Source organism: Mustelus asterias, chromosome 4 (genome assembly GCF_964213995.1).
Source record: "Mustelus asterias chromosome 4, sMusAst1.hap1.1, whole genome shotgun sequence".
Classification (NCBI taxonomy): domain Eukaryota; kingdom Metazoa; phylum Chordata; class Chondrichthyes; order Carcharhiniformes; family Triakidae; genus Mustelus; species Mustelus asterias.
The window spans coordinates 30,893,740-30,916,574 of record NC_135804.1 but is presented as its reverse complement, the minus strand read 5'-3'; the positions used below and the strand labels follow the sequence as shown (position 1 = coordinate 30,916,574).

At 40.6% G+C, this 22,835-nt stretch overlaps 1 protein-coding gene across 1 annotated transcript in view; it reads right to left on the bottom strand.

Moving 5' to 3' along the window:
• Positions 1 to 16,398: 16,398 nt before the first annotated feature.
• cep89 (centrosomal protein 89) overlaps positions 16,399 to 22,835 on the bottom strand; it is a 119,544-nt gene continuing 113,107 nt past the window's right edge. The window contains exon 20 of the mRNA XM_078210777.1: positions 16,399 to 19,569. Within this exon, the coding sequence (XP_078066903.1) occupies positions 19,128 to 19,569 (442 nt within the window). The 3' untranslated portion in view covers positions 16,399 to 19,127. The remainder of the gene's footprint in view (positions 19,570 to 22,835) is intronic.

Below are 22,835 nucleotides of genomic sequence, written 5' to 3'. Positions count from 1 at the left end.
GCTTCGATGGCCTCGGAGACCCTTGCCGTGACTAACCCTCCATGACTGCTGTAGTAGAGACCAGTAGTGATTCGTGCCAGTGTGACCCCTTGCTGGAGAGGTGGGAAGCGTCCAGGAGGCAGGGGGAAGCATCCATGCGGAACTCCCTAATGATATTGAAATCCAATCTATCTCATGCCAATAAGCTTTGTGTCCTTTCTGGACACGAAGCGGTTCGCGCAATCGGAAGGGGCCAGGTAGATCAGAAACAGTTTTGCACTGGACGCGAATTGGATTCTTAGCTGCGCACACTACTTTTCCAGCTCTCCACGCTGATCACCAGGCATGGCGAGGTGCTAAAATCACACCCCATTCATCATTAGACGTTTAAGAGGAGGAATTGGCCCGAATATGAACCCAGTTCTCCTCCCTGCTTCTTAACAATGCTCAGCTTGGACATTACTGAACTTTTAAAAATTTGCCTCACACCTATTTCCTGTTGAAAGTAACAAAATATTAAAAATATGTATCTGGTGTTAGTAAAATAACATTGTGAAGATTATCCCTACAAGGAAGTAAGATCTTTACAAAAATGCATTCAAGGATTTTCTATAGCACAAAAAGAAAGTTCAAACTGCACTGTGTTATTTAAAGTGTAGGATAAAAAAGTGTAAAGGTTCCTGACTCCACACCTTATTTTGTTGCTAACATGGTTTTAATCTTCTATTGCCCAAATAAACCATTCTGTTCAATAAATCTAAATTTGATCAGATAAAAACAAGGTAATTTGCTGACTTAATGAAATCTGACTTAATTGCTGATAAGCTTTTTTTGGCCGCAGTGCAAAATAATTAAGTAAATCTGCAATCACATTTGGAAGGGTGTAAATGATTGAGTGCGGAACTCCCTGTTCGCTAAATTACTTGAGCAGCTATCAACAAAAACTGAACTGCGAAGCCAGTTTGGATATGGAGAGTGGATGAACTGCAGCTAATGTGAACTATGGCAACATTTTATTTACATTATCTGTTCTTAACTATTTTGAACCATCTGCAATCTCTGCAGTCATTTCATTACCCATTCCAGAGTAGGACAGCTTTAAGGGCGCACAGCCAGTTGGGAGCTGCTAGTACTAGTTAACCTGCCCTTCATATGGGTCCACGCTGAGTACATGATGTGCTGTGCACCAGATAAACTGCCTATTTATTGAAATCAACTGACCTTGCTTTATAATGTGATATCATATAACCTTGGCACTGGGGGAGTTCAACGCTCACTCCAGTACCTACCAGTTAACTGGCTATTTACCTCATTACTTTCTGTGGGATTGTGCAGTGGGAAAATAGACTTGGTATTTGCCAAAAGCAATTGTGTCTACACTCCTAGAATGATTAATCGCTTGTGAAGCCCTGTGTTTGTGAAAAGGTGCTACAAAACTGTAAGTTTTTTATTTTTGTCTTTACCGCAAGCAGCAGTAATCCTTACCCCTGTGCCAGGGTTGCATTGCCAGCTATTTTATTTTTATGGTTTTTATCCGAGTTCCAAGTTGATGACCTTTCAGTGTCCATTTCCTTTCATTAGTCACTTAATGACCACCTTCCCATGATCAAAGTCGGTCCACATTGGCACATTCCAACCAATTTGGCAATTCATGAAGGAAAAAGTGACTTGACTTTGTCCCCACCTGTCGGCAAATAACAATGTTGCTCGGAATGACAGAGTGACAGCACAGTCCTTATGAAGAGGTGACCCATTTTCACATTGAAGACATGCATCACATGTTGTGCAACGCTACCCCTGTGCTAAAAGGGATAAATCCAAAAACAATCAGCAAGAAAGACCCAGCCATAGTTCACTCAGGAAATTAAGGATAGCATTAGATTGAAAGACAAAACCAGTAGCAAGTCTGAGGATTGGGAGTGTTGTAGAAACCAGTAAAGGAACACCAAAATGTTGGTAAAAGGGAAAAAATGGAATACGAGAGTAGAACAGCCAGAAATAAAACAAGAGATCATAAGAGGTTTTATAAGTATATAAAAAGGAAAACAGTAGTTAAAGTAAATGTTGGTCCCTTAGAAGCTGATACAGGATAAATGATCATGGGCAATGAGGAAATGGCAGAATTGGACAAATAATTCAACAGTAGAAGACACAGGTTTCATTCCAGGAATTTACAGTAACCTAGGGGATATAAAAGAATGAGGAAATGAAGGAAATTGATTGAAGAAACTTAAGGGACTAAAATTTGACAAATCCCTGCGACCTGATGGCCTACACTCTAGGATCCTATAAGGGAGAGCTGCAGAGATAGTGGATGAATTCCTTGGATTAGGGAATGGTTCCACTAGTTTGAAGGTTGACAAATGTCCTGTTTTTGAAGAAAGGAGGGAGAGAGAAAACAGCCTAACATCAAACATTAGGAAAAAGCTGGAATCTATTAAGTCTTAAAAATGCACTTAGAAATGCATAGTATGGTTAGAACAAGTCAACATGGTTTTACGAAAGGGAAATATTGTTTGACAAATTGATTAGAGCTTTTTGAGGATACAACTGGTTGGGTAGATAAAGGGGAAACAGGTCTTACCATCCACAGCTAGAAATGCTATCTCAGCCTCCTCCTCCCAGCATACCATTCTTCAAATGATATCAGGAACAGTTGCATGCACTGGATACAGCAAAGGTTTTCGCTTCTAATCACATCTCAGCTGTTTTGCTGAAGACTTGTGCTCCAGTACAGCTACTCACTGGCATCTACGCAACAAAGTGGAGTATTGCCATGTAATGTCCTAAACGCAAATAGGCCAAGCTCGATCTAGTCAATTACTATCTCATCGGCCTACTCTCACTCGTGCTTCTCCATCTTCTTAGGTAATCTCTCAGGATCAATGATGACTTGCTTCCACCCTGATGTAACGGCTTCCAAGATAGCTGACAAGTCCAATGTGAGATCTAAAGATTCTGCCACATATAGTTTAGGTGGTTCTTGGGAGGTTGGAATAGATGAGTTATTTGGAGGTTTGTGTACTCTCTCCAATGCTTTGACTTCAACGGTGTGTCCCGGATGAAGTCTCTTGATTTGTTTAGTGCCTTCCCGGATAAACTTTGCCATTTTGGTTGGTCACAAAACAGGGACTCCCACGAATTGGAGGTTTGCTTGACCTCTTCAGGTATGCTTTGAGGACATCCCTAATGCATTTTCACTATCCTGGGAGTCTCCTGCCATGACTGAGTTCCAAGTACAGCAGTTGCTTTGCGAGTCTGGTGTCTGATACACAATCACCCTGTCCTTGCCAGCAGTGTCTTTGCAAGATCCTCCAAATTCAGTAGCAAGGAAGACAGTCCAACAGCGGTGTTCTTTCCTCAAGTCAAAATGTCCAGCATTGAGGCAATAATTACTCTCAATCACCAGCATAGTAATGGAAGGAGTTGATGACAGTGTCCTCAAATAGTGGTTACCAATAACCTGATCACTAATCCTCAGTTTTGCCTCTGCCAGGGCCACCCAACTCCTAATCTCATTACCATCTAGGCCCAAACATGGACAATAGAGCTGAATTCCAGAGATGAGATGGAAATGGCTGCCCTGGACATCAAGGCAACATATAACCAAGTGTGGCATCAAGAAGCTTGGTTAAATTGACATCAACGGGAATAAGGGAAGATGTGATCAGTTTAATATTGGTAGTTTCCATTATAAATGTGGACATATAATTTTTTATTCAAAATATGAGGACAGATACATCATACCTACCCGAGTAACTCGGGCCTAGTCCAACTAAACACTGCTTCTCCTGAGGACACTTGGATTTGAGTAATACTTAGTAACTTAGAAATATTTATTAATGTTATACAGAATCACTTCTGAGTCAAAAACTGATGAGTAATCAGCAATTTTTAAAATGGATTATTAATCATTAAATTTGAAATAATAGTTTAATTAAATGAGAATTAATTCCATTGACTAGTGAACAACACAGCTGGGTTATAGCTACAAAATCCTTGCCATTTCAGTTTCCTGAAGGCTGCTGAGAGGGTTCCCAGAATTACGGCCACAGAAACTCAATAATTAACATTAACTTGGAATCAAGGAAATCACTGAAAATAAGGTAAGAGCAAGTTACTGTAGAGATTATCATCAAAATCAATGGTTACATGCAAACACAGGAGTGTCCTGGTGTCTGATAATGTTGAAATGAGGTCAAGATACATCAGGTCCTGCAAAAAGCATTTTGAGAGATTCAGCTGTAATATCAGGGTGATGCAAATTATAACCTCAGGCCTAGACACTCTTATCTGATGCAATTGGATTATATTTTTCCAGTCAGATCTGCGACATTAAAGTAGAAATCAAAATGAAAACAAAAAAATGGAGAAAGGAAATGGCTAAATTCAAAATACAAAAACTGCATGGAAAGCTGGACCCAGAGGTTAAAGTGTGGTGCAGAATCGATTAGAAATTTCAAGGATGAAATAAAACATGCACAACCATCAGAACATGGATTAAGGCACTAGCCCTGCTGTAAATTGCGCAGTCAGCTAATTTAAATGGACAGAAGGCTGCAGGCATTGCATAAAGAGCCTCTGAGACCTCAGGTTCACTGCAGGGAAAGGACAGAAAATAATGAGAGTCAGACTTCAAATTAGCGAGGAATAGAAAAGCATGGGAGGGGATGGAGAGATAGAAATTTTTGGGGGATGGAGTGGGAATTATAGGTTGTCAGAGATAACTTGAGGGTGCTGAAACCTGCTGTCAACACTGGAAGTAGAGGGAGGCAACTTAAGCAACAACAATAGCAATCAAATCAAAGAAACAAGGGCCAATCGTGCCGAGTGAATCTCCGCATGCATATCGAAATTGGGTAGAGGTACGAAATAGCAAAGGTCTGAATTCAATTGTGGGAGTAGCTTATAGGTTCCCTAACAGTAACTATTTGATTTGATTTATTATTGTCACATGTATTAACATAAAGTGAAAAGTATTGTTTCTTGCGCGCTATACAGACAAAGCATATCATTCATAGAGAAGGAAATGAGAGTGCAGAATATAGTGTTATACTCATAGCTAGGGTGTAAAGAAAGGTCAACTTAATGCAAGGTAAGTCCAATCAAAAGTCTGACAGCAGCAAGGAAGAAGCTGTTCTTGAGTTGGTTGGTACATGACCTCAGACTTTTGTATCTTTTTCCCGACAGAAGAAGGTGGAAGAGAGAATATCCGGGGTGCGTGGGGTTAATTATGCTGGCTGTTTTGCCGAGGCAGCGGAAAGTGTAGACAGAGTCAATGGATGGGAGGCTGGTTTGCGTGATGGATTGGGCTACATTCATGACCTTTTGTAGTTCCTTGCGGTCTTGGGCAGAGCAGGAGCCATACCAAGCTGTGATACAACCAGAAAGAATGCTTTCTATGGCGCATCTGTAAAAGTTGGTGAGAGTCGTAGCTGACATGCCAAATTTCCTTCATCTTCTGAGAAAGTAGAGGCGTTGGTGGGCTTTCTTAACTATAGTGTTGGCATGAGGAGGACCAGGACAGGTTGTTGGTGATCTGGACACCTAAAAATTTGAAGCTCTCGACCCTTTCTACTTCGTCCCCGTTGATGTAGACGGGCATGTTCTCCTTTATGCTTCCTGACATTGATGACAATCTCCTTCGTTTCGTTGACATTGAGGGAGAGATTATTGTTGCCACACCAGTTCACCAGATTCTCTATCTCATTCCTGTACGCTGTCTCGTCATTGCTCGAGATCTGATCCACGACGGTGGTGTCGTCAGCAAACTTGAAAATCAAATTGATGGGGAATTTGGCCACACAGTCATAAGTGGGTAAGGAGTAGTAGGGGGCTGAGAACAAAGCCTTGTGGGGTACCGGTGTTGAGGATGATCGTGAAGGTGGTGTTGTTGCCTGTCCTTACTGATTGTGGTCTGTGAGTTAGGAAGTTCAGGATCCAGTCGCAGAGGGAGGTGCCAAGGCCTAGGCCACAGAGTTTGGAGATGAGTTTCACAGAAATTATGGTGTTCAAGGTTGAGCTGTAGTCAATAAATAGGAGTCTGACATAGGTGTCTTTGTTATCTAGGTGTACCAGGGTTGAGTGCAGGGCCAGGGAAATAGCATCTGCTGTGGACCTGTTGGGGCAGTAGGCAAACTGTAGTGGATCCAGGTGTTATGGGGTATAGAGCAAGAAATAATGGGGGTTTGTGAGAAAGGTATGGCAATGATCATGGGTGATTTTAATCTACATATAGATTAGATGAATCAGATTGGTAAAGATAGTCTGGAAGATGAATTTGTAGAGTTGTTTTAGCGGCAAGGGGATTTTCACAGTGTGAATGTAAGCTTACTTGTGACTAATAATTAAATTTTAACTTTAAATTTCTCAGAGCAGCACATTCTATAGCCAACCAGAGAGTGAGCTATTTTGGACTTGATAATATGCAATGACACAGGACTAATTAATGACCTCATAGGAAAAGGAGCCTCAAAGTAGCATTGAACATATGATGATTGAATTTCGCATTCAGTTTGAGTGAGAGAAGTGTGGGTCAAAGACTATCTAAATATTAAATAAAGGTATTTGCAAAGGTTTCAAGAAAGAATGGGCTAAGTGAACATTTTGATTGACAGTTTTAAGAGGCTATCAAAGGAACATGGGGTTACTGAATAAGCATTTGTTTTCAATAGGTTTCATGAATGAACTTTTTCTTATTCAAGTTTGAATGAATGAGACCTATAATAGATTGTTAGAAGTATATGTTGTTTATCTCCACATGGCTCCATAGTGGATACTGTGCAAGAGGCTGTGGAGGTGGCATGGGGGTATGAGGTAACAGGGGAGTAGAAAGTTGTATTGAGGTGTAAAGGGGTGTACAAGGTGGCATAGAGAGTATGATAGGGCATGGAGATGGGTGGAGGATTTGAGTAGTAAGGGCTTCAGGGTCTTTTATAAAACTGGTTCAAAATCTCAAAGAACTGACATGAGCCTTCTAACCACCCAGCCTTGGCACGCACCTCCTTTCATGGCCATTTCTGAACTGCCTCTGGAGGCGGCAGGCATGATTCCATTATGCCCCTGTCCTGCACCACACCCGAGCGAAAATCATGCTGGGGCAGGGTGATAAAAATCCATGTTGCCTCCAATCATTAGTTTAGGCCTTTGGATTATTAATCCAATAGAACCTGTTGCTCGGAAGTTACCCGAGTCAATAATTAAGGATAGAACGGGGAGAGCCAACATGCCTGACAAACCTGATCTTGAAGAATTGACTAAAGCTGTGGACAGCGGAATGTCTGCAAATAGGATTTATATGAACTTTCAGAAGGTGTTTGATAAAGTCCACCTTTAGAAATTGTTAGCTAAAATTGAAGCTCATGGAATTGGAGGCAAATTATTGATCTTGTTGGGAAATTGGTTGAATTGCTGTCCTGTAAAGATCTGAATTGGATTCGCATCTACTCATCACATTAAATAGCAATTTAAATGTTGGTGAAAAAAAGTTATGTATCTACATTTGCCAATGACGCAAAGATATGTGCGTTGATGGCCGTGCAGAGGGATGTATAAAATTGCTAATGATGTGGAGATGCCGGCATTGGACTGGGGTAAGCACACTAAGAAGGCTCACAACACCAGGTTAAAGTCCAACAGGTTTATTTGGCAGCACTAGCTTTCGGACTCTCAAGCTCCTCCTTCAGATGAGTGAGGACTTGTGTTCACAAACAGGGCATATAAAGACACAAACTCAATTTACAAGATAATGGTTGGAATGAGAGTCTTTACAGGTAATCAAGTCTTAAAGGTACAGACAATGTGAGTGGAGAGAGGGTTAAGCACAGGTTAAAAAGATGAGTATTGTCTCCAGCCAGGACAGTTAGTGAGATTTTGCAAGCCCAGGCAAGTCGTGGGGGTTACAGATAGTGTGACATGAACCCAAGATCCTGGTTGAGGCCGTCCTCATGTGTGCGGAACTTGGCTATCAGTTTCTGCTCAGCGATTCTGCGTTGTCGTGTGTCGTGAAGGCCGTCTTGGAGCACGCTTACCCGAAGATCAGAGGCTGAATGCCCGTGACTGCTGAAGTGTTCCCCGACTGGAAGGGAATACTCTTGCCTGGTGATTGTCGAGCGGTCTTCATTCATCCATTGTCGTAGCGTCTGCATGGTCTCCCCAATGTACCATGCCTCGGGACATCCTTTCCTGCAGCGCATCAGGTGGACAACGTTGGCCGAGTCGCAAGAGTATGTACCACGTACCTGGTGGATGGTGTTCTCACGTGAGATGATGGCATCCGTGTCGATGATCCAGCACATCTTGCAGAGGTTGCTGTGGCAGGGTTGTGTGATGTCGTGGTCACTGTTCTCCTGAAGGCTGGGTAGTTTGCTGCGGACAATGGTCTGTTTGAGGTTGTGCGGTTGTTTGAAGGCAAGAAGTGGGGGTGTGGAGATGGCCTTGGCATGATGTTTGTCTTCATCAATGACATGTTGAAGGCTCCGGAGAAGATGTCATAGCTTCTCCGCTCCGGGGAAGTACTGGACGACGAAGAGTATTCTGTCCACCGTGTCCCGTGTTTTTCTTCTGAGGAGGTCGGTGCAGTTTTTCGCTGTGGCATGTCGGAACTGTCGATCGATGAGTCGAACGCCATATCCTGTTCTTATGAGGGCATTTTTCAGCGTCTGTAGGTGTCTGTTGCGATCCTCCTCATCTGAGCAGATCCTGTGTATATGGAGGGCTTGTCCATAGGGGATGGCTTCTTTAACGTGGAAGCTGGAGAAGTGGAGCATCATGAGGTTATCCATGGGCTTGCGGTAAAGTGAAGCGCTGAGGTGACCATCCTTGATGGAGATGCGCGTGTCCAAGAATGCAACCGATTCCAGAGAGTAGTCCATGGTGAGTCTGATGGTGGGATGGAGCTTGTTGATGTCATCATATAGTTGCTTCAATGATTGTTCACCATGAGTCCAAAGGAAGAAAATGTCATCGATGTATCTAGTGTATAGCATCGGCTGAAGGTCCTGTGTGGTGAAGAGGTCTTGTTCGAACCTGTGCATAAAGGTTCAAACAAGACGCTCGAACAGTATGTTACAGAACCTACGAGGGAGCGAGCTATCTTGGATCTGGTCCTGTGTAACGAGACAGGTAAAATTAATTGTCTTCTTGTGAGGGATCCTCTTGGAATGAGTGATCACAATATGGTTGAATTTCTAATACAAATGGAGGGAGAGAAAGTAGGGTCCCAAACCAGTGTCCTCTGCTTGAACAGAGGGGAGTACAATAGGATTAGGGCAGAATTGGCTAATGTAGACTGGGAGCGCAGACTAGTTGTAGGACAGCTGAGCAACAGTGGCGGATTTTTAAGGAGATTTTTCTCAGTACTCAGCAAAAATATATTCCTGTGATAAAAAAGGAACGTAAGAAAAGAGATAACCAGCCGTGGATAACTAAGGAAATAAAGGAGAGTATGAAATTAAAAACCGATGCGTACAGAGTGGCCAAAACTAGTGGGGAATTAGAAGATTGGGAAAGCTTTAAAAAACAACAAAGAACTACTAAGAAAGCGATAAAGAAAGGAAAGATAGATTATGAAACTAAACTAGCACAAAATATAAAAACTGATAGTAAAAGTTTTTACAAATATATAAAAAGGAAAAGAGTGGCTAAAGTAAATGTTGGACCCTTAGAAGACGAGAAGGGGGATTTAATAATGGGAAACGAGGAAATGGCCGAGGCCTTAAACAAGTTTTTTGTGTCGGTCTTCATGGTAGAGGACACAAATAGCTTACCGAAAATTGATGGTCGTGGGACTGTAGGGGGTGAGGTCCGTAAAACGATTACTATTACTAAAGAGGTAGTGCTTGGTAGGCTAATGGGACTAAAGGTAGACAAGTCCCCGGGCCCGGATGGAATGCATCCCAGGGTACTTAAAGAAATGGCAGAAGTAATAGCGGATGCGTTGGTTGTAATTTATCAAAATTCGCTGGACTCTGGGGAAGTGCCAGCTGATTGGAAAACAGCTAATGTGACGCCACTGTTTAAAAAAGGAGGTAGACAAAAGGCAGGTAACTACAGGCCAGTTAGCTTAACGTCCGTAGTTGGGAAATTGCTGGAATCCATCATTAAAGAAGAAATAGCAGGACACCTGGAAAAAAATGGTTCGATCAAGCAGACGCAGCATGGATTCATGAAGGGAAAGTCGTGTTTGACGAATTTACTGGATTTTTATGAAGATGTAACGAGTGTGATTGACAGAGGGGAACCGGTGGATGTGGTGTTTTTGGATTTACAGAAGGCGTTCGATAAGGTGCCTCACAAAAGGTTGCTGCAGAAGATTAGGGTACACGGAGTTGGGGGTAAAGTGTTAGTGTGGATTGAGGATTGCCTATCTAACAGGAAGCAGAGAGTTGGAATAAATGGGTGCTTTTCTGGTTGGCAGTTGGTGACTAGTGGCGTGCCGCAGGGATCGGTGCTGGGGCCTCAACTGTTTACCATATACATAGACGATCTGGAGGAGGGGACCGAGTGTAGGGTAACAAAGTTTGCGGATGATGCAAAGATAAGTGGGAAAGCGAATTGCGTGGAGGATGTGGAAAGTCTGCAGAGAGATTTGGATAGGCTAAGTGAGTGGGCGAGGATCTGGCAGATGGAGTATAACGTTGACAAGTGTGAGGTTATCCACTTTGGAAGGAATAATAGTAAAATGGACTACTATTTAAATGGTGAAAAATTACAACATGCTACTGTGCAGAGGGACCTGGGGGTCCTTGTGCATGAATCGCAAAAACTCAGTTTGCAGGTGCAGCAGGTGATCAAGGCGGCAAATGGAATGTTGGCCTTTATCGCGAAGGGGATGGAGTATAAAAGCAGGGAGGTCTTGCTGCAATTGTACAAGGTACTGGTGAGGCCGCAACTGGAGTACTGTGTGCAATTTTGGTCCCCTTATTTGTGGAAGGATGTATTTGCCTTGGAGGGAGTACAGCGAAGGTTCACCAGGTTGATACCGGCGATGAGGGGGTTAGCTTATGAGGAGAGATTGAGTAGATTGGGCCTGTACTCGTTGGAGTTTAGAAGGCTGAGGGGAGATCTTATAGAGACATATAAGATAATGAAGGGGCTAGACAGGGTAGAGGCAGGGAGATTCTTTCCACTTAGAAAGGAAACAAGAACTAGAGGACACAGCCTCAAAATAAGGGGGAGTCAGTTTAGGACAGGGTTGAGGAGGAACTTCTTCTCTCAGAGGGTAGTGAATCTCTGGAATTCTCTGCCCATTGAAGCAGTGGAGGCTACCTCGTTAAATATGTTTAAGACACAGGTAGATAGATTTCTGATCAATAAGGGAATTAAGGGTTATGGGGAGCAGGCGGGTAAATGGAACTAAACCACTATCAGATCAGCCATGATCTTATTGAATGGCGGGGCTGGCTCGAGGGGCTAGATGGCCTACTCCTGCTCCTATTTTCTATGTTCTTATGTTCTTATGACATTTTCTTCCTTTGGACTCATGGCGAACAATCATTGAAACAACTATATGATGACATCAACAAGTTCCATCCCACCATCAGACTCACCATGGACTACTCTCCGGAATCTGTTGCATTCTTGGACACATGCATCTCCATTAAGGACGGTCACCTCAGCACTTCACTTTACCGCAAGCCCACGGATAAACTCACGATGCTCCACTTCTCCAGCTTCCACCCTAAACATGTTAAAGAAGCCATCCCCTATGGACAAGCCCTCCATATACACAGGATCTGCTCAGATGAGGAGGATCGCTACGGATGCTGAAAGATGCCCTCATAAGAACGGCATATGGCACTCGACTCATCGATTGACAGTTCCGACGTGCCACAGCGAAACACCGCACCGACCTCCTCATAAGACAAACACGGGACACAGCGGACAGAGCACCCTTCGTCGTCCAGTACTTCCCCGGAGCGGAGAAGCTACGACATCTTCTCCGGAGCCTTCAACATGTCATCGATGAAGACTAACATCTCGCCAAGGCCATCCCCACACCCCCACTTCTTGCCTTCAAACAACTGCACAACCTCAAACAGATCATTGTCCGCAGCAAACTACCCAGCCTTCAGAACAGTGACCACGACATCACACAACCCTGCCACAGCAACCTCTGCAAGACGTGCTGGATCATCGACACAGATGCCATCATCTCACGTGAGAACACCATCCACCAGGTACATGGTACATACTCTTGCGACTCGGCCAACGTTGTCTACCTGATACGCTGCAAGAAAGGATGTCCGAGGCATGGTACATTGGGGAGACCGTGCAGATGCTACGACAATGGATGAATGAAGACCGCTCGACAATCACCAGGCAAGAGTGTTCCCTTCCAGTCGGGGAACACTTCAGCTGTCACGGGCATTCAGCCTCTGGTCTTCGGGTAAGCGTTCTCCAAGGCAGCCTTCACAACACACAACGCAGAATTGCTGAGCAGAAACTGATAGTCAAGTTCCGCACACGAGGACGGCCTCAACCGGGATCTTGGGTTCATGCCACACTATCTGTAACCCCCACGACTTGCCTAGGCTTGCAAATTCTCACTGACTGTCCTGCCTGTAGACAATACACATCTCTTTAACCTGTGCTTAAACCTCTCTCCACTCACATTGTCTGTATCTTTAAGACTTGATTACCTGCAAAGACTCACATTCCAACCATTATCTTGTAAATTGAGTTTGTGTCTTTATATGCCCTGTTTGTGAACACAAGTCCTCACTCACCTGAAGAAGGAGCTTGAGGCTCCGAAAGCTAGTGCTGCCAAATAAATCTGTTGGACTTTAACCTGGTGTTGTGAGACTTCTTACTAAAATTGCTAAGAGATAGCAATAGATTAAATGATTGAAATCCATTGTGCGAAAGGTTTCAAAGATCATCCATGTTGAACTTTAAAAGGATGGAACAAGATACTTCCTAAATTGTGAAAAGCTAGAAACTGGAAATTTAGGGATTCATGTATGTAATTAAAATGTCAATGGAGAAGCACAGAAAATCATCAAAAAATGTTTTTTTTATTCGTTCAGGGGATATGGGCATCGTTGGCTAGGCCAACATTTATTGCCCATCCCTAATTGCCCTCGAACTGAGTGCATTTGAGAGAGCATTTTAAGAGTCAACCACATTGCTGTGGGTCTGGAGTCACATGTAGGCCAGACCAGGCAAGGACAGCAGATTTCCTTCCCTGATGGACATTAGTGAACCAAATGGGTTTTTACAACAAACAACAATGATTTTATGGTCATCGTTGGACTTTTAATTCCAGATATTTATTGAATTCAAATTTCACCATCTTATCCTGGGTCTCTGGATCACTAGTCCAGTGACGATAACACTTTGTCAGCTCTCCTGAGCAATGACGTTTATAGCTAGAGAATTAGAATACAAGGGGTAGAAATTATGTTAGTTATACAAAGACCTGATTAGGCTATACCTGGAGTGCTCGGAGTACTTCTGGGCACCACACCTTAAAAAGGCTACATTGGCCTTGAAAGAAGGGCAGTGTAGATCTACCAGAGTTATGCCTGGGCAATGATTAAATTGAGGGGAAATTGCACACTAGGGATATATTCCATAGAATATGGGATGTTATGATGCAATCTGACAAAAAAAATCAAGATATTAAGTGGGTTTATGAAGGGGGCAAAATTCAATAATTCTGATCTTTCAAGAATGAACCCTTTATATACAAATATTGGTAATAGTATTGGAACTCATTTCTGAAAATGACAATTGATGTTAAATCAAATGTTAATTTTAAATCTGAGACAGATTCTGTGAACCAAAGGTTTGAAGAAATACTGGAATGAAGGTGGGTCCGTGGAGATAGATCACAGATTGGCCTTGATCTCCGTGAATTGCAGAACAGACTTGAAGGGTTAAATGGACTATTTGTGGTCCTTTAAATTCCCCAACCAGAAACACATTTAAATTTCAAAAAAATAGTTAAGCATAAAAATAAACTTACTAAAGAAACAGTTAACAAAGATAAACATATTCACAGTTGGGAACATAAAATGGCACAAAGTACCAAGGGTTATGATAGAAAGCATTAAACGATGCAAATTAGTTCTATAATTGAGAATCTTGGTAGCAAATTATTTACGAGTAATGTAAAAAAAGATTGGAATGACCTCAGGACAACCTAATGCATTTCATAAACAATTAACTATTTTTGAAGTGCAGTAACACTAGGGCACAGCTTTTTTTCATTGAATATCAAAGTTTTGATAAATTATTTTTCTGTCATTTGACTCAGAAACGTTTTACTAAAATAGAAATTACCAGCAAGTGCTGCATTCCAGGATTTGTGCTTTTAAAGTACCAGCATGCTCTCTGATTCTCCTCTAGGGTATTTCTATGATTTTGTCTGCGATTTTGGCCTTGAAATGTCACAAAAATCACTTCAATAAGCATGAAGGCATTAGTGCCACCACTCGCTTCTGTTGAATGCTTTGGGTTTTTTTTTTTAACTCTGACATCCCAGAAACTGGAGTCACAAGCTTTACAAGATTCTCTCTGAGGAATATTTTCATAATCTTAAAGTATGTTTGTTCTCTGAAGGCTATTTTCACCAAAGGTTAATTTAAAGAGCAACCATATACATTTGTAAAATTCCTTTAAACTAGAAAATATCTTAAGGTGTTTCCAAGGAGTGGTGGGAGTTGGAAATAGATTAAAACAATAGAGGAATAGACAATGAGTCATGGTGCGAGAATTGGACAAATTTACTGATGGATTTTAGAAGCCAGAAAAAGCAGGGAAGAATCTGAAAAGTTTAGGTGGAGAAAGTAGGGAACATAGCCATATGGTTGAATGAAAAATGAATTTTGTTCACCTTCTATAACCCTGGTAGTTGCATTGTTCAACAAAAATGTAGTAGTTGCTTATTTAATTTCATTTTACACTGACTGGGCCAGCATTTATTGCTTGTCCCCAAGTGCCCTCCATTTTAGAAGACATTTGAAAGTCAACCACATTGCTGTGGGTGACATGTAGGCCAGACCAGGTAAGGACGGCCAGGTAAGGAGTTCCTCCCCTAAAGGACATTAGTCAATCAGATGGGTTTTTACGATAATTGACAATGGTTTCATGGTCATCAGTAGACTTTTAATTAGATTTTTGTTGACTTCAAATTTCACCATCTGCCTTGGCGGAATTTGTACCCGGGTCCCCAGACCTTGTTCTGGGTCTCTGGATTACTAGTCCTGTGACAATACCACTGCCTCCCCCTGTACCGCTGTGAGTCTACAACTCACCCACACGTGATGCAAAAACAAAAATGCCAGTTACCTGAACCTCCCAAGAAATCCTGGACTTTATCAGTATTCTAGGTTCTGTTGATACTCCAATAGTGAAAGATTATTTCCACTAGTTGGTAAATCTTGAAGAAGGGAAATCAGCACTTTGCACAGGGAGTCGCACTGATTTTACAACACAATCTCCAATTGATCGAGGAGTTACAGGAGGGCCGAAAATGAGCTCGGAGCACCTGCTCTTTCGACTCCATATAGTGTGGGGCAAGTAGAAAAAAATGCCTCATTATTTCTTTGATGGAGAGGGATGGCTGTTTAATGAGAAAAACTGAAAAAGGATCCTTCTGTAAAGTGCATATGGAACTTGAAGCAAATTTGATTTCAGACAGCAACCAAGGTATGTCTAAAAATAGTGAGGACCAATATATTGCTGTCCAAATTAGATTTAATCTGCCCCATACAGATGAGTTGCAGCACCTCACATCCAAAAATTGGAGTATACAACACCCATTTAACACAATCGATCCAAATTCTATTAGTTGTGTTGAAGTAACTTTTGTTGAATTTGGTCCATGCTAAGTGTCAGGATCAGGCTCACCATGTCAATTGAGTTGGACACCTCAGTCAATATTCAAGCCCTTTTCTGTTTCTCTTAACTTTTCAACTTTAGAAATACAGTGCTAGGAAAATTATCCACCCATTTAAACAGAAGCAGCATGCACTCCACCAGCAACCAGTCAAAATAAAAGAGTAAAAAGTTTAATATCGCTTGAAATGCATTCTAGCACTTTGCCCATTCCAAGTGTTAGTCTCAAATCATATATTACCTCACTGGGTCAGACAGTTGAACTCCTCAAAAAAGTACTGTCAAATATAGGAACCTGTCTAAAATTAACAGTCAAATATAAGCAGGCAAACTCACAAAAGAGCACCAGGTCTTGAAGTTGTTGCATAAAGATCTTTGGAAGCACATAATGTTCTCCACTCTAATGAGCATGTGTCTAGCTGGAAACTGCATACTGCAAAAAATGTAAATCACCTGAGCGTAGAATTCACCTGTGCTGGAGGGTGGAAACATTTTGAGGATGTATCTTAATACAGAGTTTTGAATAATCTCTAGCTTGTGAAGTTCTATGGATTATCAATTTGGAACCAAACATTTGAGTAAAACGTGTTTATTTTGATTGCACCTAACAAAGATGAACTGGAAATGTACACAATTGTCACAAAAACACCCTCACAAAGGTATTGATAGAAGACAGAATGGCAACAATGCAAAAGTTAGTTATTATCAGAACATGTTGCATAGGTTTGTGAATGTTATTGTAAACTAAAGGGTTATTTTATCACAAAAATATGTTTGATACTTTTAGTACTTGCCAAACATTTTAAATACATACTTTGTTTATCTTTTATTTATATAAATTTGATGGCCCATCTAACTGAAATATTCACATCATATGCTTCAGAAAATTCAATGTCAATAAAAAGTAATTTATCTAAGTGTTCTTAAAACATAACAGACTCTACAGGGCTACGGGGATAGAGGTTGGGTGGGATTGTGGTTGCTGCAGGCTTGATGGGCTGAGTGCTTTCCTTCTGCACTGTCGGGATCCTATGATTCATTATTGATAATGAACTTCAGCAGATGCATATATGTGACATTTGCTCCTTGGTCGGTATTGAAGGATACCGACCATTACTACATTACTAATAAACATTTCCTATCTAATTTATTGATTTTACTTCAATTAGAAGGCACATTCAAGTTGAAGTACAAAGTGATTATAGATATGCTCTGCAATTCACTGACAGTTCCCATCATACTTGTTTGCCCATTGTCCAGAAGCATGTTTTTAGTAAATTTGTTTCCATACAGCATTATAAAATTCCTATTCCTGTGTACAAAAGTCCCAATGATATAAATTCAACTAATTTCCCCCAGCTCCAGTTTCACCACACCAAAACTCAAAAGCCCCAAATTGTTGCAAAGTCTGTGTTTTTTTTCCAATTTTTTAATGTCCCTTTAGCTGCCCAAAACACAATTCCATACATTATTGTCTCTGCAAATCACTGTGAAAAGATTAAGGATATAACTACTTATCATTTAAAAAGAGACAATTTTATTTCATTCTGTGTTTAGGAAACAATGATACCCAATTAAACTCAACTTTAAAGGAAAACAAAGACCGGGATTTTCCGGCCTCATTGTGACAGGAACTGTTGTCAAAGATTTGATGGCCCAGCAAAAGTTCCATTGACTTTCAGTGAGACCAGACAACCCTGGTAGTGAGTGGGGCTACAAAATCTTGCCCAAGGCTCTGAATGGGTGCACACACCTGATAACCTGGTGAAAATTTGGATGATAGGATATATTTGGTGGCAGGATATATTCAGGGATGAATACCATTATGATATAAATAAAGCAGTGGAAGTGTGCATCTTTAAATGACAATTTTTTAAAAAAGCTTAATATGAAGTAAGCAGAAAATTATTTTTTTAGGATAGGCAAAACATTTCTATTTCAACAAGCATAAGGGGAAAAAATGATTCTAACAATTATGGTTTATAAGATGGTTAGTGGAATTGCGTCTTTTGTGTGTCCTGTTCTGAAGTCTGCCTGACAGTAAGCCTGAGTGGTTTGATTGCTAGGGATCAAAAGGAAGCCTTAAGAGTGCTTTACTGGGAAGAAGATACAAGATTGAGAAGCTTGGAGACAATGGCAGCAGCCTGTGTATTAACAGTGGAGAATTGTGAATCTCCAAAGTCCCAGAGATATATTGAGAATGCCGGGCTACAAACAGCTGTGCTTGAAACTATCCATTTACTTACAAGAAAGAAAGTTAACCTCTCAAGGATAGATAATTGACATACCTTGATTGCAAGGCCCACATGATGCCGTGGGGCTGGATGCAGAGGAAGTCACTGAAAATATCAGGTTACAGGTTTTCCTAGACTATCATTGAATATCACAATCAGTGATTTTAGTCTACCTGGATCCAGAAGGGAGCAGCTAGAAACTGAAAGGTTTCTGGGGTTAATCGCGCAGGAACAGGGTTTGGACATTTATGCTCAGATTAAAAACAACATATTTGTGGGAAGTTAAAAAAAAGTTTAAAGTTTATTTATTAGTCAAAAGTAAGGCTTACATTAACGCTGCAATGAAGTTACTGTGAAATTCCTCTTGTCACCACAGTCCGACACTTGTTTGGGTCAATGCACCTAACCAGCACATCTTTCAGAATGTGGAAGGAAATCGGAGCACCGGAGGAAACGCACGCAGACACGGGGAGAATGTGCAAACTTCACACAGACAGTGACCCAAGCCTGGAATCAAATCCGGGTCCCTGGCGCTGTGAGGCAGCAGTGCTAACCACTGTGCTATAAACAAGATTGGAAGAGTCATCTAGCTTGGGCTAGAGAGTATGTCTCCATGAAAAGAAAAAAAATCACTGTGGACAACAGTTCTAAGATTGCAAGTTACCAGGCTGAGAAAATAAAAGAACAGGAATAAACTGTCAGGAGCCAAGAATAACTTTGGATTGATTTAGGGAAAATTGACCGCCTATATAAAGGACGTGTAAAATATACCTGTGAAGTGTGTTTTTTTTTCACGTTGGCCTCAGAAGAATATTATTCTTTTGTATTTTAAAGCACGAGTTGCCTGCAAAAGGAAAATAGGTTTTAAACAATAGTCCTGCAAACAGAAAATAGAATTTAATCAATAGTTCTTTTTAGTCAGTTGTTACAGTAAAAGTTTTAAAATGTGAAATCTTGTCATATCATTCCTTAAGCTATCAACTGGAAATTTGATTCTTTTGTTGTCAGTCAACAGAGATTGTAATAACATTCTCAGGAATAATACATTTGAAAACATCAATGGTGATCTTATTAAGAGTAAAAATCATGTTCATTTTTGTCACTTTCATCAGAGGAAGCAATTTGTTGTTGATCAGAGTCAGACTCAAACATTGGGCTCTTGACACTTTCTTCTCTGGGCTTTTGCTTTTTTTGGTGAGTCATTGCACAATCTCCACTTTCAGCCACACGATGAGGCAAACGCTTATTAAGGTTTGGCCGCAGGTGATTTTCATGCATCTTCCTATCTTCTATCCTTCTAGCAGAGGAGAGCGTCACATCACAGTAGCTGAATGCTCTGAAATCCGATTTACTGCCTAAATATCTGTGAGGGTTTTCTTTTATAGCTGATCGATCAAACTTGACAGTGTCCAAGAGATTACTTTCATGTAAAGTGCAATGCAAGAGATCTTTTATCCGCCGATTTTCTCTTGTTGTTGATTCCCAAACTGTCTCAAGTTCAGATTCTACTTGTCTAAAGGAAACAGACAGTTAGATCTATTAGCTTTACTGAACATTTATTTTATATGCACGACTAGGAGTTAAATAATGTAAAGATTCATCTAGTATTCGGCATTCAATCTCCCTGGTATAAATTCTTCATATTGTTAGGAGGACTCTATAATAAGTTTGCTTTGAATAAATGATCCATTCGCTTGCTCAGGAACAAAGAGGGGTTTAACAAATGCTACAAAATGCCTTTTGAGAATTACTTTAAAAAAACTACTCAATGCTGTTTTTTCAGTGTTGCCATATTTTGTCTATGTATATAGTATTAACATGGTTGGGCACAAATCACTACACTGAAATGAAAAGCTACTCTACAGCTTTCATGAGTAACAATAACTTAGTGTAAAATCTGGTTAGTATAAAGTATTCCAACAAAGAAAGCAAAAATCAGTACCATATTTCAAGTGGATAGTATTGTTTTTCATTGTGATGCTACACTATCTATCAATCACCATATTATATTGTTCTAGAAGTTTAAATTAGGCTTTATTGATGACATTGATTAAATAAGTGGAATTTAGAAATACCTCATTAGCTACTATACACTGAAAAAAATGAATTCCTTTATAAATAAGAAATCAAACAAATGTAGGTTAAACATATATTGAAACACTCAGGTTGCTGCAAGAATACTAGTTTGTGCTATGATCCAGTTCACTTTAAGGAGGCATAAAAAAATAACAGGTACAGTTCCAGTATCTGCTCACTATCCTGGGATCCCTCTTGGAAAGTACCTGTATCCTTATACTCGGTGAAAATGGGTTCAGTGTTGGCTACAAAAGTGCAAGTACCCATCAAACTCACTGTCTTAACTAAGGCTTGCATTGAGTATTGGATATCAGCAGTAACAAAACACAAACAGCATGGAAGCAAAGGAAGGATGTTGTTAGGAGGACATTAGCAGAGAAATAGAGATGTTGACAGAAGGAGCAAGATGGCTGGAGAAGAGGCCAACAATGGGTGCATAGTGAATGAGAAATTAACTGGTGTTGGAGAACTAGGATTGCAGGCCTTAAGGGAGGAAAGCAAAGGTAATGGAACATAATTTCTCCTGCTGATCTGCAAAAGTTTCAAAGGGCAATCAGAAAAGTAACAACAGAAATTCCAAGTGCTGGTAACTAAAGTCTCCAGTCATAACCAGAGTTTCTCATTTTTGTTATCATCCCAATCAATCGATATTGCACAGTTTCTGGTTTTAGAATACCCAAAATAACATACAATATCCTAACTGTGACGTAATCAATGTTTCTTCAAATATTGTATTTCATATTCATAATTCTCAAAATCCAAAAGCTTTTTGGCAGTAAGGTATTATTTTATGGAATCCATCCCTTTATAGAGACAAGGAGCACAAAAGCAAGGATGCTGAACTTTTAGAAATTACTATTTATGCCCCAAAATGGCCTCATGCCCAATTCTGGGCACTACACCAGGAAAGATATCAAGGCCTTGGAGAGCATGCAGAAGATACTTACCTAAATGATATCCTACATGACGTACTTCCATTATGCGATGAGGTGAGAAAAGTGGGATTATATTCCTTCAGGTAGAAAAGGTTAATGGGAGCTTTACTAGAGATGTTCAAATTTATGAAGGATTTTGTTAGTGTTTCTAGGGGCAGATGGGACAGTATCGGAGGACATAAATTTAGGAGAATCAGCAGAAGAACCAGACAAGGAGAATTTCCTTTGGACATTGATTTATGACAATCTTGAATGTACCATGCGAAAGAATGATAGAAGCAGATTCAATAGTAATTTTCAAGACTTCAGATTTCGATAAGGCTGACTACAATGTGATGAGACAGAGACTGCCCACAGTAAGCTGGGCAAATTTGTTAATAGGTATAAAGACAGGAGATCAGTGGGAGATGTTTAAAAAAGACTTTAAAGTGATATAGAACCATTTCATACCCCTGAAAGGGCAGAGCTCTCCTTACTAAAAATAAGACACGGATGGCTAATGAGGCAAGAGATAACTAAAAGAGAACAAAAAAAAACAAATGCATGAAGTAGCACAGATCTGGACAAATGGGAGGGATACAAAGAACACCAAGGGATGTCAAAACAAATAGTGGGAGCTAAAAACAGGAGAATGGAAGAAACTTGCTAAGCTTATCAAAATCAATGCAACACTTCCACAATTATATACAGAAAGAGGGTAATCATGATAAAAACGGGTCCCTTGAAAACTGGTAACAGTGATATTGTCAATGAAAATAAAGAAGTGGTAGACATGTTCAATAATTACCTAGTACCAGTATTTACAGTAGAAGAGGTCATCATATCATACATCTTAAGGAAACTAATAATGAATCTGGGACAGAAACTCGCCAAAATTAACAGAAGGAATAAACGGTAATGAAGAAAAGAACCAGCACAAATCTTCCAAAGTTCGCTCGATTTGGGAAATTGTGCACATAACTTGTAAAACTTTGGAATTAGAGAAATTGTGTTAGGAAATTACTAAAGTTCATAATTAAGTATAGAATGACTGACTATGAATCTTTGAAGGGTAGATCATGGCTGACAAGCCTGATAGTCACCTCTTCAAGAAAATTCTAAGATTTTCAACCAGGGAATGTCTGTAGACTTCCAAAAGCATTCATAAAAATTAGTAGCTGAAGTTGCAGGAATGGAACACAAATTACTGCTGAAATTAGGAATCCAGTTGAGTGGCAGGAGACAAAGAGACAAAGTAAATGCAAGTACTCTAACTGGCAGATTGTGACTAGTAGTGTCCCACAAGGAATTGGGTTGGGGCTCCAACAATTCACCATATTAATCCATGACTAAGGCGATCAAAAGCATCATATCCTAATTTGCTAATAACACAAAGTTAGGTGGCGTTGTAAGAAGTCCAGATGGAAGTGTAAAATTACAAAGAGATATTGATAGATTAGATGAGTAGGCAAAACTGTATCAACTCAATCTGAATGTAGGCAAATGTGAGGTCAGCCCTTTGGACCATGAAAAGATAGCACAGAGTACTTTCCAAATGGCAAAAAGCTCGAAGCAGTAGAGATCTAATGAAACAGAATCACAGATTTGTTACAGCGCAGGAGTAGGCCATTCATAGAACATAGAACATTACAGCACAGTACAGGCCCTTCGGCCCTCGATGTTGCGCCAACCTGTGAAACCAATCTAAAGCCCATCTAACCTACACTATTCCAATATCATCCATATGTTTATCCAATGACCATTTAAATGCCCTTAATGTTGGCGAGTC